Raw genomic sequence first — 16,108 nt, 5'->3', positions numbered from 1 at the left:
TGCTACTTACGAAACCACTCCTTCGTTGCCCGGGCGGTGTGTTTGGGATCATTGTCATGCTGAAAGACCCAGCCACTTTTCATCTTCAATGCCCTTGCTGATGGAAGGAGGTTTTCACTCAATCTCACGATACATGGCCCCATTCATTCTTTCCTTTACACGGATCAGTTGTCCTGGTCCCTTTGCAGAAAAACAGCCCCAAAGCATCATCTGACCATATGACATTCTCCCAATCTTCTTCTGGATCATCCAAATGCTCTCTAGCAAACTTCAGATGGGCCTGGACATGTACTGGCTTAAGCAGGGGGACACGTAGTGTGTTACTGATGGTCCCAGCTCTCTGCAGGCCATTCACTAGGTCCCCCCGTGTGGTTCTGGGATTTTTGCTCACCGTTCTTGTGATCATTTTGACCCCACGGGGTGAGATATTGCGTGGAGCCCCAGATCGAGGGAGATTATCAGTGGTCTTGTATGTCGTCCATTTCCTAATAATTGCTACCACAGTTGATTTCTTCAAACCAAGCTGCTTACCTATTGCAGATTCAGTCTTCCCAGCCTGGTGCAGGTCTACAATTTTGTTTCTGGTGTCCGTTGACAGCTCTTTGCTCTTGGCCATAGTGGAGTTTGGAGTGTGACTGAGGTTGTGGACAGGTGTCTTTTATACTGATAACAAGTTCAAACAGGTGCCATTAATACAGGTAACGAGTGGAGGACAGAGGAGCCTTTTAAAGAAGAAGTTACAGGTCTGTGAGAGCCAGAAATCTTGCTTTTTTGTAGGTGACCAAATACTTCTTTTCCACCATAGTTTGCAAATAAATTCATAAATCCTACAATGTGATTTTCTAGATTTTTTCTCTCATTTTGTCTGTCATGAAAATTACAGGCCTCTCTCATATTTTTAAGTGGGAGAACTTGCACAATTTAGAACCTGTTTTGAGGATTCTACTCTAAAGGAGGGCTCATAAGGGCTCTTTGAGTGAGTGGTGTGGCTGAGTGCCACAGCCTTGGTCTGGCGCGCTCACGTGAAAGGTAGCTACATTCCACTTAATTTGTACAGACAAAGGAATTGTCCGGTTGGAACATCCTAAAGATTAATTCCATGCTTAGTTTGGCATGTTTCTACGGGCTGTAACGGAACTTTGACATTTTCGTCCGACGTTCGGCGCATCCTGAACGCGCTTTTGGATTGGTTTACCAAACACCCTAACAAAAGAAGATATTTGAACATAACTGATGGACATTATCGAATAAATCCAACATTTATGGTGGAACTGGGATTCCTGAGAGTGCATTCTGATGAAGATCAAAGGTAAGTGAATAATTAAAATGCTATTACTGAGTAATGTTGACAACCCAATATGGCAGGTATCTTTTTGGCTGCTTTGTTGTCTAAAGGCAGTACTCAGATTATTGCATGGTTTGCTTTCTCCGTAAAGTTTTTTTTTCTGAGACAGTGGTTGCATTAAGAAGAAGTTTATCTAAAGTTCCATGTATAATAGTCGTATCTTTATCAATGTTTATTATGAGTATTTCTGTAAATTGATGTGGCTCTCTGCAATATCACCTCATGTTTTAGAACTACTGAACGTAACGCGCCAATGTAAACTCAGATTTTCTTATATAAATATGAACTTTATCAAACAAAACATACATGTATTGTGTAACAAGAAGTCCCATGAGTGTCATCTGATGAAGATCAAAGTTCATCTCCATTTCTGCTTTTTGTGACTCCTCTCTTTGGCTGGAAAAAATGTCTGTGTTATTTTGTGGCTTGGTGGTGGTGAACTTACAATCATTTGTAGTGCATTCTCTGTAAATCCTTTTTGAAATCAGACACTGTGGCTGGATTAACAAGAATTTTCTTTAAAATGGTGTAAAATACTTTTATGCTTGAGGAATTTTAATTATGAGATTTGTGTTGTTTTGAATTTGGCGCCCTGCACTTTCACTGGCTGTTGCGGGGGTGGGTTCCGTCCTAGACAGGTTAAATAGACCGGTGCGTGTCTTTCCAAATCATGTCCAATCAACACAATTTACCAAAAGGTGGACTCCAACCAAGTTGAAGAAACATTTCAAGGATGATCAATAGAAACAGGTTTAATCAGAGCTCAATTTCGAGTCTCATAGCAAAGGGTCTGAATACTACCGAATCGGTTTATTAGTTTTAATACATTTGCAAAAATGTCTAAAAACCTGTTTTCACGTTGTCATTATTATTTATTGTGTGAGGAATACCAAGAGTGTGCAAAGCTGTCAAGTCAAAGGGTGGCTACTTGATTGTTTAACTTGTTTGGGATAGGGGGGCAGCATTTTCACTTTTGGATGAATAGCGTGCCCAGAGTGAACTGCCTCCTACTCAGTCCCAGATGCTAATATATGCATATTATTATTAGTATTGGATAGAAAACACTCTGAAGTGTCTAAAACTGTTTGAATGATGTCTGAGTATAACAAAACTCATATGGCAGGTAAAAACCTGAGAAAAAATCCAAACAGGAAGTGGGAAATCTGAGATGTGTCGTTTTTGAACTCACCCCTATCGAATACACAGTGGGATATGGGTTATTTTGCACTTCCTAAGGCTTCCACTAGATGTCAACCGTCTTTAGAACGTTATTTCAGGCTGCTCATGTGAAGGGGGCCGGATGGGAGCTGTTTGACTAAGGGGTCTGCCTCCAGCCCCGTTCTCAGTCACGCACTTTCACTTGAGAGGTAGCTCTCGTTCCATTGCTTTTCTACAGACAATGGAATTCTCCGGTTGGAACATTATTGAACTTTTATGATAAACCATCCTAAAGATTGATTCTATACTTAGTTTTACAAGTTTCTTCAACCTGTAATGTAACTTTTTGAACGTTTCGTCCGAATGGACCAGATCGCGCTTTTGGATTGGTTTACCAAACGCCGTAATAAAAGACATTATTGGACATAAATGATGGACATTATTGAACAAAACAAGCATTTATTGTGGAACTGATTCCTGGGAGTGCATTCTGATGAAGATAATCAAAGGTAAGAGAATATTTATAAATAATGTTGACTACCCAACATGGCGGATGTTTCTCTGGCTGGTTTGGACTGAGCGCCATTCTCAGATTATGCTTTTTCAAAATCTGACACAGCGGTTGCATTAAGGAGAAGTGTATCTAAAGTTCCATGCATAATAGTTGAATTTTCATCAACATTTTTATGAGTATTTCTGTGGCTCTCTGCAACAGCATGTTTTGGAACTAATGAACGTAACATGCCAATGTAAAATAAGATTTTTGGATATAAATATGAACTTTACCAAACAAAACATACATGTATTGTGTAACATGAAGTCCTATGAGTGCAATCTGATGAAGATCATCAAAGGTTAGTGATTCATTTTATCTCTATTTGTGCTTTTTGTGACTCCTCTCTTTGGCTGGAAAAATGGCTGTTTTTCTGTGAGTTGGTGGTGACCTAATATAATCTTTTGTGGTGCTTTCGCTGTAAAGCATTTTTGAAATCAGACACTGTGGCTGGATTGACGAGAATTTTATCTTTAAAATGGTGCGTAATATTTGTATGTTTGAGAAATTAGATTTATGAGATTTCTGTTGATTTGTATTTGGCGCCCTACAATTTCATTGGCTGTTGGTGAGGGGTTCCGCTAGCGGAACCAGTCCTAGACAGGTTAACACTTTTTTGGTTACTACATGATTCTATGTGTGTTATTTCATAGTTTGGATGTCTTCACTATTATTCTACAATGTAGAAAATAGTAAATTAAAGAAAAACCCTTGAATGAGTAGGTGTGTCCGTTTGCGTAGACTCCTTAAAAAAGCCAAGATAACATTGAAAAGCATTAAATATAGCATACAATATAGAAATGAATCAATCTTCTGGTGAATTCACTCCAAATCCCACATACTGTGTATAAATCAGCATACAGCTCAAAGCCATGCACTTCTCCTTCACAAAAACGTAAACACTATCTAGGCTGCGTCCTATGACACCCTGTTCCCTTTACAGTCTAGTGCACTTCTTTTGACCAGCGCTCTATGGGCTCATAAAGGAGAGCGTTGGGTGTAATGTCTGTGTGAAACAATAAACAAGGAGGGAGGTAATGGTGTCCTTTAAAGGTAATGCCGGAAGCAAAGAGTTTAGGGATTAGCTGGCTACTGTGAGGGAAATCACGGCTTTGGGAGCTACTGATAAACACACGCGGCAATTACACAAAATGTTCATAGCTACTATAGAGAAAGTCATTAATAAGAGCATAAAAAAAACCTAAATAAAGCTCAGAATGAATGTTAGATTTTCCTAAAATTGAATAATTGCTAGGGAAAGACCATCATACTTTAAATAGTGAACAAAAAACAATAACTTGGTCATCTACATGCTGTCCCTAGCTTTGTCTATCATTTTAAATCATTAAAACATCACAGGGGGAAAATGCAATCTCTAACGTGCATGAATTACCTTTGTTTATAATGAAATTAATGTTGGAGCATAAAAGCCATTTTACTGCTGCGATTCATCTATGGAGTGCAGACCAATTAAAACTTGGCACATAAAATGACTCACTGGGAATTTAGGATCCATAAAACCACACTTTAGGTTTCACATCCCAGTCAACAATAGTTCACAGCCCTTCTGAATCCCCTTTTCCCAGCAACTCTCACTTGGAGTGACTGAGCTATTCACCAAGTACTGATCTGTGCAAACTGCCGTTGTGTGCAACAAATATAAAGTACGGGAAAAAAAGATGCTTTCGAATAGTGTTTGTGGATACAAAAACAAAACAAAGAGACATCAAACACCTTGGAATAAAGTTCTGGATAGGAATGAAATGTGAGCAATGTCTTGCACCCCCATGTTGGCACCATGTGTCCATTCGGTTATGGGACGATGACGGCAATCACGCGTTCATAAAGCAACCATTTGTTGTGGATGGCAGCAGCCCTGCACGCATCCAATACTTTTATCAAGGCTTCCGTGGGCGGGGCACAAGCTTCGATATCTGCGCCATTATCATAAAAAAGTCAATACGGCATAAGAGGCTGGTTGACAGCACTTCAGACAAGATCAATCAGCCTCTATAGCTAGGAACCTACAGCCTATTCATCTCAGCAGCCGAGCCAGGGTCTAACACTAATATCATAAAGCATGAAATCTAAGGCAACAGCAAAGAAACTGAGAAATCAAATCGACTCGGAGGAAATCAATCTATTTCTGTCCAATGTTCTTACAATGTGTATGGAGATGTAAGCTAATTAAGAAAACTACAAAACACAGTTCTGTGAATAGTTAAGTAACTCCCACACAGACACACACACAGCGCCAAATTGTTATTCACCCGGTACCGCCAACTGTTAACACAAAAGGTAGGAAACTCCTAACTGTGCTCCGCTGTCCAGCAGCACTGCTCCGCATAGAAACACACTAACACGTCACACATAACTGTTCCCATCTCCCTACCTGTAGCCCTCGTCTCCTCAGAATGCTGGACTCGTCCATGCTACAGAGCTCTGGCTTCTCATGCCTCCCTATCGGCACATAGCCATGCTGCACTGACTGGCTGCCTACAACTGGCTCTCTTGCGTGCTCTCTCTCTCTCTCTCTTTCTCTCTTCCGCTCTCTCCAGCTCACTCCCTCCCTCACACTAAATCTGATTTTAGCAGCTGCTTAACACTTACATCAGAACTTATCTGATTGGAGAGGGGTAGTCAGCTGACATCTCCCTCTTGTTCTTCTCGCCCCTCTGGAAGTTCAGTACAGTGTGCATGTGTGAGAGAGTGTGTTTGAATGTGAATGAGTGTGTGGGAGAGAGCATATGTGAATGTGAGTTAGTGTGTGAAAGAGAGGGCGACAGAGGGGGAGACAAAGGGAGAGGGGAAGAAGAGGAAGGGAAGAAGAGGGAGAGAGAAGGGAGAGAGAGAGAGAGAAGGGAGAGGAGGGGAAAAGACAGAAGGGAGAGAGAAGGGAGAAGAGGGGGAAAGGGAGAGAGAGACAGGTGACAGACAGAAGGGGGGACCACACACAGAAGGGGGGGGGACACACACACAGAAGGGGGGACAAACACACAGAAGGGGGGGGGGACAAGCACACACAGAAGGGGGGGGACAAGCACACTCAGAAGGGGGGGACAAGCACACACAGAAGGGGGGACAAACACACAGAAGGGGGGGGGGACAAGCACACACAGAAGGGGGGGACAAGCACACACAGAAGGGGGGGGGGACAAGCACACACAGAAGGGGAGGGGCGACGACAAACACACACACACACAGAAGGGACACACACACACACACACACAGAGGGGACACACACAGAGGGGGGGGGACACACACAGAAGGGGGGGGACACACACAGAAGGGGGACACACACACACACAGAAGGGGGACACACACACACACAGAAGGGGGACACACACACACACAGAAGGGACACACACACACAGAAGGGACACACACACACACAGAAGGGACACACACACACACAGAAGGGACACACACACACACAGAAGGGACACGACACACACACAGAAGGGACACGACACACACACAGAAGGGACACGACACGACACACACACAGAAGGGACACGACACGACACACACACAGAAGGGACACGACACACACAGAAGGGACACGACACACACAGAAGGGACACGACACACACAGAAGGGACACGACACACACAGAAGGGACACGACACACACAGAAGGGACACGACACACACAGAAGGGACACGACACACACAGAAGGGACACGACACACACAGAAGGGACACGACACACACACAGAAGGGACACGACACACACACAGAAGGGGGACGGACACACACAGAAGGGGGACGGACACACAGAAGGGGGACGGACACACACAGAAGGGGGACGGGGACACAGAAGGGGGGGACACACACAGAAGGGGGGACACACACAGAAGGGGGACGGACACACACAGAAGGGGGACGGACACACACAGAAGGGGGACGGCACACAGAAGGGGGAGGGACACACAGAAGGGGGAGGGACACACACAGAAGGGGGGCACACAGAAGGGGGGGACGGGCACACAGAAGGGGGACACACAGAGGGGGGGGGGACACACACAGAAGGGGGGACACACACAGAAGGGGGGACACACACAGAAGGGGGGACACACACAGAAGGGGGGACACACACAGAAGGGGGACACACACAGAAGGGGGGACACACACAGGGGGGGGACACACACAGAAGGGGGGACACACACAGAAGGGGGACGGACACACACAGAAGGGGGACACACAGAAGGGGGACGGCACACAGAAGGGGGACGGCACACAGAAGGGGGACGGCACACAGAAGGGGGGGACACACACAGAAGGGGGGACACACACAGAAGGGGGACACACACAGAAGGGGGGACACACACAGAAGGGGGGACACACACAGACAGAAGGGGGACACACACAGAAGGGGGACACACAGAAGGGGGACACACAGAAGGGGGACACACAGAAGGGGGACACACAGAAGGGGGACACACAGAAGGGGGGACACACAGAAGGGGGACACACACAACACACACAGAAAGGGGACGGACACACACAGAAGGGGGACGGACACACACAGAAGGGGGGACGGACACACACAGAAGGGGGACGGACACACACAGAAGGGGGACGGACACACACAGAGGGGGGACGGACACACACAGAAGGGGGGGACACACAGAAGGGGGGGACGGACACACACACACAGAAAGGGGACGGACACACACACAGAGAGACAGAAGGGACTCACACACAGAGAGACAGAAGGGACTCACACACAGAGAGACAGAAGGGACTCACACAGAGAGACAGAAGGGACTCACACAGAGAGACAGAAGGACTCACACACACAGAGACAGAAGGACACACGCACACACAGAGACAGAAGGACACACGCACACACAGAGACAGAAGGACACACGCACACACAGAGACAGAAGGACACACGCACACACAGAGACAGAAGGACACACGCACACACAGAGACAGAAGGACACACGCACACACAGAGACAGAAGGACACACGCACACACAGAGACAGAAGGACACACGCACACACAGAGACAGAAGGACACACGCACACACAGAGACAGAAGGACACACACACACACACACACACAGAGACAGAAGGACACACGCACACACAGAGACAGAAGGACACACGCACACACAGAGACAGAAGGACACACGCACACACAGAGACAGAAGGACACACGCACACACAGAGACAGAAGGACACACGCACACACAGAGACAGAAGGACACACGCACACACAGAGACAGAAGGACACACGCACACACAGAGACAGAAGGACACACGCACACACAGAGACAGAAGGACACACGCACACACAGAGACAGAAGGGACACACGACAGAAGGACACACAGAGACAGAAGGATACACACACAGAGACAGAAGGACACACGCACACACAGAGACAGAAGGACACACGCACACACAGAGACAGAAGGACACACGCACACACAGAGACAGAAGGACACACGCACACACACACAGAGACAGAAGGACACACGCACACACAGAGACAGAAGGATACACACACAGAGACAGAAGGACACACGCACACACAGAGACAGAAGGACACACGCACACACAGAAACAGAAGGACACACGCACACACACACAGAGACAGAAGGACACACGCACAGAGACAGAAGGACACACACACACACACAGAGACAGAAGGACACACACACACACACACACACAGAGACAGAAGGACACACGCACACACAGAGACAGAAGGACACACACACAGAGACAGAAGGACACACACACACAGAGACAGAAGGACACACGCACACACACAGAAGGACACACGCACACACACAGAAGGACACACACACACAGAGACAGAAGGACACACGCACACACAGAGACAGAAGGACACACGCACACACAGAGACAGAAGGACACACGCACACACAGAGACAGAAGGACACACGCACACACAGAGACAGAAGGACACACGCACACACAGAGACAGAAGGACACACACACAGAGACAGAAGGACACACGCACACACAGAGACAGAAGGACACACGCACACACAGAGACAGAAGGACACACGCACACACAGAGACAGAAGGACACACGCACACACAGAGACAGAAGGACACACGCACACACAGAGACAGAAGGACACACGCACACACAGAGACAGAAGGACACACACACACAGAGACAGAAGGACACACGCACACACAGAGACAGAAGGACACACACACACACAGAGACAGAAGGACACACACACACAGAGACAGAAGGACACACGCACACACAGAGACAGAAGGACACACGCACACACAGAGACAGAAGGACACACACACACAGAGACAGAAGGACACAGACACACAGAGACAGAAGGACACACGCACACACACACAGAGACAGACACACACAGAGACAGAAGGACACACACACACAGAGACAGAGACAGAAGGACACACGCACACACAGAGACAGAAGGACACACGCACACACAGAGACAGAAGGGGACACACACACACACAGAGACAGAAGGGGACACACACACACAGAGACAGAAGGGGACACACACACACACAGAGACAGAAGGACACGCACACACACACACACAGAGACAGAAGGGACACACACACACAGAGACAGAATGGACACACACACAGAGACAGAAGGGACACACACACACAGAGACAGAAGGGGACACACACACACACAGAGACAGAAGGGGACACACACACACACAGAGACAGAAGGGGACACAGAGAGACAGAAGGGGACACACACACACACAGAGACAGAAGGGGACACACACACACACAGAGACAGAAGGGGACACACACACACACAGAGACAGAAGGGGACACACACACACAGAGAGACAGAAGGGGACACACACACACAGAGAGACAGAAGGGGACACACACACACACAGAGAGACAGAAGGGGACACACACACACACAGAGAGACAGAAGGGGACACACACACACAGAGAGACAGAAGGGGACACACACACACACAGAGAGGACACACACACACACAGAGACAGAAGGGGGACACACACACACACAGAGACAGAAGGGGGGGGACACACACAGAGACACACACACAGAGACAGAAGGGGGGGACACACAGAGACACACACACAGAGACAGAAGGGACACACACACACAGAGACAGAAGGGACACACACACAGAGACAGAAGGGGACACACACACACAGAGACAGAAGGGGGACGGACACACACAGAGACAGAAGGGGACGGACACACACAGAGACAGAAGGGGGACGGACACACAGAGACAGAAGGGGGACGGACACACGGACAGAAGGGGGACGGACACACGGACAGAAGGGGGACGGACACACGGACAGAGACAGAGGGGAGACAGAAGGGGGACGGACACACGGACAGAAGGGGACGGAGACAGAAGGGGGGACACACGGACACGGACACACGGACAGGGGACGGACGGACAGAAGGACACACGGACAGAAGGGGACGGACACACGGACAGGGGGCGGACACGGACAGAAGGGGACGGACACACGGACAGAAGGGGACGGACGGACAGAAGGGGACGGACACACGGACAGAAGGGGACGGACACACGGACAGAGGGGGACGGACAGAAGGGGGGACACACGGACACGGACAGACGGACAGAAGGGGACGGACACGGACACACGGACAGAAGGGGACGGACACGGACAGAAGGGGACGGACACGGACACAGGGGACGGACGGACAGAAGGGGGACGGACAGAAGGGGGGACACGGACAGAAGGGGACGGACACACGGACACGGACGGACAGAGGGGGGACACGGACACGGACACGGACAGAAGGGGACGGACAGAAGAAGGGGACGGACACACGGACAGAAGACGGACACACGGACAGAAGGGGACGGACACACGGACAGAAGGGGACGGACACACGGACAGAAGGGGACGGACAGAAGGGGACGGACACACGGACAGAAGGGGACGGACACACGGACAGAAGGGGACGGACACACGGACAGAAGGGGACGGACACACGGACAGAAGGGACGGACACACGGACAGAAGGGGGACGGACAGAAGGGGACGGACACACGGACAGAAGGGGACGGACAGAAGAAGGGGGACGGACACACGGACAGAAGGGGACGGACACGGACAGAAGGGGACGGACACACAGAGGGGACGGACAGGGGACGGACAGAAGGGGACGGACAGAAGGGGGGACGGACAGAAGGGGACGGACACACGGACAGAAGGGGGGACGGACAGGGGACGGACAGAAGGGGGGACGGACACACGGACAGAAGGGGACGGACAGAAGGGGACGGACACACGGACAGAAGGGGGACGGACACACGGACAGAAGGGGGACGGACACACGGACAGAAGGGGGACGGACAGAAGGGGGACGGACACACGGACAGAAGGGGACGGACACACGGACAGAAGGGGACGGACAAAGGGGACGGACACACGGACAGAAGGGGGGACAGAAGGGGACACACGGACAGAAGGGGACGGACACACGGACAGAAGGGGACGGACACACGGACAGAAGGGGACGGACACACGGACAGAAGGGGACGGACACACGGACAGAAGGGGACGGACACACGGACAGAAGGGGACGGACACACGGACAGAAGGGGGACGGACACACGGACAGAAGACGGACACACGGGAGGGACACACGGGACACGGACAGAACGGACACACACACGGACAGAAGGGGACGGACACACGGACAGAAGGGGAGAGGACACACGGACAGAGGGGAGGGACACACGGACAGAAGGGGAGGGGGGACAGAAGGGGAGGGACACACGGACAGAAGGGGAGGGACACACGGACAGAAGGGGAGGGACACACGGACAGAAGGGGAGGGACACACGGACAGAAGGGGAGGGACACACGGACAGAAGGGGAGGGACACACGGACAGAAGGGGAGGGACACACGGACAGAAGGGGAGGGACACACGGACAGAAGGGGAGGGACACACGGACAGAAGGGGAGGGACACACGGACAGAAGGGGACGGACACACGGACAGAAGGGGACGGACACACGGACAGAAGGGGACGGACACACAGACAGAAGGGGACGGACACACAGACAGAAGGGGACGGACACACAGACAGAAGGGGACGGACACACAGACAGAAGAGGACGGACACACACACACACACAGAGGGGGGGGACGCGGGCAGAAGGGAAGGGGGGACACCGAGGGAAGGGGGGAGAAGGGGAGGACAGAGGGGGGGGGGGACACACAGAGGGGGGAGACCAAGAGGGAGAGAGAAGGGGAGACCAATCTGATTAAGCATAGGGACTGAGAGGCGACTGGGGGCCCTAGTTCTGCCTCAGCCCTTTCCCCGAGCGGAACAGACACGTTTTTGTGGCGCCCTAGGTGACCATGTAACGCAAAGGAGGATATCCTGCCAGAAATTGTTCTCCTGCTCTCCATTCAAACAATACAGCTGTTATCCTGTCCTGACCGCCTGTCCATCTGCAGAGAGCAGACGTGGCTAACTGGCCTCTGCTATTAAATGAGTAATTATTCATACGTTCTCTCTCTTCTGGGCCAAAGATATGGGGCGCATCTGAAGGTCAGAATGTCCAGAGGACAGAGACTGCAGAGAGGCAAGGGCTGAGAGCAAGGGCTGAGAGCAAGGGCTGAGAGCAAGGGCTGAGAGCAAGGGCTGAGAGCAAGGGCTGAGAGCAAGGGCTGAGAGCAAGGGCTGAGAGCAAGGGCTGAGAGCAAGGGCTGAGAGCAAGGGCTGAGAGCAAGGGCTGAGAGCAAGGGCTGAGAGCAAGGGCTGAGAGCAAGGGCTGAGAGCAAGGGCTGAGAGCAAGGGCTGAGAGCAAGGGCTGAGAGCAAGGGAGAGGCAAGGGCTGAGAGCAAGGGAGAGGCAAGGGCTGAGAGCAAGGGAGAGGCAAGGGCTGAGAACAAGGGAGAGGCAAGGGCTGAGAACAAGGGAGAGGCAAGGGCTGAGAGCAAGGGCGAGGCAAGGGCTGAGAGCAAGGGAGAGGCAAGGGCTGAGAGCAAGGGAGAGGCAAGGGCTGAGAGCAAGGGAGAGGCAAGGGCTGAGAGCAAGGGAGAGGCAAGGGCTGAGAGCAAGGGAGAGGCAAGGGCTGAGAGCAAGGGAGAGGAAAGGGGTGAGAGGAAGGGAGAGGAAAGGGGTGAGAGGAAGGGAGAGGCAAGGGCTGAGAGGAATGGAGAGGAAAGGGCTGAGAGGAAGGGAGAGGAAAGGGGTGAGAGGAAGGGAGAGGCAAGGGCTGAGAGGAATGGAGAGGAAAGGGCTGAGAGGAAGGGAGAGGAAAGGGGTGAGAGGAAGGGAGAGGCAAGGGCTGAGAGCAAGGGAGAGGCAAGGGGTGAGAGCAAGGGAGAGGAAAGGGGTGAGAGGGAGGAAAAGAGAAGTGTAAAAAATAGATTTACAATAGTGGGGCACCGCTTCTATAGCTGGCTATAGGGGGACTTATCTTTCCTTCCATAGAAACAACAGTGCTTCTTATTACTGTGCTGCTATCAAAAACAACATTGCCTCACTCAATTCCTCTGAAACCAACTGTTTGCAGCACATAGCATAGTCCTCATGCCCCTTGACTCATCCCACATTTTGTTGTGTTACATTACATTCAAAATTGAGTTTTTTTTCTTCTAAACCATGTCCAAACAATTGAATTAGCCACAGGTATACAGGTTTAAGTGATCTCGAAGATGATCAAAATTACATTGGATGCACCTGAGCTCAATTTGGAAAGTCATAGCAAAGGGGTGTGAATGTAAATGACATCTGTATTTTATTTTCAATACATTTGCTAAAATGTCTAAAAACATGTTTTCAACTTTGTTATTATGGGGTATTGTGTATAGATGGGTGCGACGTAACAATGTGGAATAAGTCAAGGGGTATGAATACTTTCTGAAGGCTCTGGAACTGCATATCCACTGTCAATTTACACTCATTTTCCACATTGCTATTTTTTCTTTCCTGGCTGTCTCTATTAGAAGTTAAATCAGTTCCCAGGCACTCAGCAAGTAACCCAACCGGGACTCTTCTCCAACGCTACACTCCGCCACAGGCACAACTTCAGTCGCCCCATTCTGAATGATTAGCATTAAGAGAAATAAGTAGGTTCACGATTGCCATCACGCCAATTCCATCCGGCAATTTCACAGACCTCTCCCCTCCCCTCTGTCTCCCCTCCCCTCTGTCTCCCCTCCCCTCTGTCTCCCCTCCCCTCTGTCTCCCCTCCTCTCTGTCTCCCCTCCCCCTCCCCTCCCCTCTGTCTCTCGCTCATTTCCATTTTCTGTGACTCCCCTCTGAATATTAAGTGGCGCCCCATCCATTCTCACCGTCTTCCACCAAACTCAAATGATTTCTGTTATCGAGCATGGACAAGTGACAGCCAATCAGCTACCTATGGCTGAGGAGAGGGGAAACAGCATGGAAGGTCAAACAGGTGACCGTCATTGTAAACTTCTGTCCGCCTGTAGAAAAGAGCAGCGTTTGAATGCAGCCGGATTGCAAGTCATTTGTGTTGGGGGGGGGGAATAATTGAGAGGGAAGAGAGCTCTAAAGTAACAGGACTGGTTTTGGATTCATTCTTCAACCTTTCAAACTTCAACAGAAGGTGGATTAGCCCCGTCACCTCTCTGACTCTGAACAATGCCCCCTAGATTACCTGTGGGAATTAAAACATTGCATTATGTCCGAGTTACCTTTTCCAATTCCCTGCTCCCAGTCTGCCGCTGCTTAGAGGGCACAATTAAGGAAATTCCATTTAAAAGTGAGAATGAAGAGCTGGGGAAAACCTATCCGAAAGGTCATTAGTCTTATTCAATGCAAGGGACGTTCCCCGCAGTGCAAAGTGAAAGCAAATACTTCAGGACCTACGGCGAGGCAAACATGTAGCGTTCAAGGGACAATCTCCACAACAATACCCTGAGCTCATGCAAGGGATTCAAATGAACTGTCAGGAAATGACTTGAACAAATCAGGAGGGTACAGCGGCAGTGACAACTCAATTCCTTCAATGGACTCAGAGGAAACGCATTCAGTAAGACCAGTTTAATCTGTAGTCCACTCAACCTTTACTGGTATACGCTTTTCAACAACCTCTTACAGGACAAGCCTTGTTGGAAAATCAGCCAGAGTAGAGCATTGTGTGGGGAGTATAGCCACTGCAACTACCACTGGGTCTGGGCGGAAGAGGCCCTTGGCCGCATGCTGGCCTCTAAAGGAAGTCCCAGGGGATTTCTGTGTCTCATTTCCTCCCGGCAGGTGGGCTGCTAAGGCCGTTTCCTGCAGCGAGTGGCTAGGAGGAGAGGACGTAGGAGTGTGGAGAAGAGAGGTTTGAGCGGGAGTTAGCCCTTAGAGCCTGCAGTGAGAGCTGATTGAGTGACCCAAGGCCCCCGCTACTCCTCTGCCCTGCCTGGGCTTATCGGAGCGAGAGGACGCCTGCCGGCCTAAGGCGGGAGGAGGAGGGCCATGGCCTGTGGAGGGGGAGAAAGAGAGAAAGATAAAGAGATGGAGAAAGTGAAAGATAAAAAGAAAGAGGGGGGAGAAAGAGAGGGGTAAGAAAGAGACTAAAACAGACCCTTTACAGGGAAAGCTCAGTCTGACATATGTGTATATAGCCAGTTTTTTGGAGTGAGAGCATATATGACCTTATAACCCTAGTCAATCCCTCAGTTGGAAAGAAAAGCAGCCTTAAAAGAACCAATCCCTCACAGCGGAGTCCAAGATGCAATGTGGTGCAACAAAATGCCCTCGCACACATCTGCAGCAGAGGTGCGTCAGATGTTCAAATTAAATTCAACTCCCACACACATTATTGTTATTGTTGGCCTTTTGACCTTCGTCAGAGTACTGAAAGGCCAAGCAGAAAGCACAAACACCTTTCTTCTCATTTTAACAATGTGGTGCAAGAACATCCTCACAAAAAGCAACTCAAGGTTGCAATAAATCACATACAACCTTCTCGTTCTGTATTATGCTGCGTGAATAAAAGAATGTAGATTTGCGTCAGAAGTTGGATCCGTGATGTTACAGGAATATAAGGACTATATATTTGATAAAT

At 49.8% G+C, this 16,108-nt stretch overlaps 1 protein-coding gene across 4 annotated transcripts in view; it reads right to left on the bottom strand.

The window, feature by feature from the left end:
* mast4 (microtubule associated serine/threonine kinase family member 4) overlaps window positions 1–16,108 on the bottom strand; it is a 215,220-nt gene that overhangs the window by 143,215 nt on the left and 55,897 nt on the right. Inside the window, exon 1 of one of the 4 annotated variants that reach the window (XM_064942921.1) lies at window positions 5,449–5,955. The exons of the other annotated variants lie outside the window; for them this stretch is intronic. Coding sequence (XP_064798993.1) covers window positions 5,449–5,487 — 39 coding nt within the window. The 5' untranslated portion in view covers window positions 5,488–5,955. Of the gene's footprint in view, window positions 1–5,448; window positions 5,956–16,108 lie in introns of those variants that run through there. 4 annotated transcript variants of the gene reach the window in all.

Source organism: Oncorhynchus masou, chromosome 28 (genome assembly GCF_036934945.1).
Source record: "Oncorhynchus masou masou isolate Uvic2021 chromosome 28, UVic_Omas_1.1, whole genome shotgun sequence".
Lineage (NCBI taxonomy): Eukaryota > Metazoa > Chordata > Actinopteri > Salmoniformes > Salmonidae > Oncorhynchus > Oncorhynchus masou.
The sequence above is the reverse complement of the archived record's forward strand: the minus strand, read 5'-3'. Positions and strand labels throughout refer to the sequence as shown.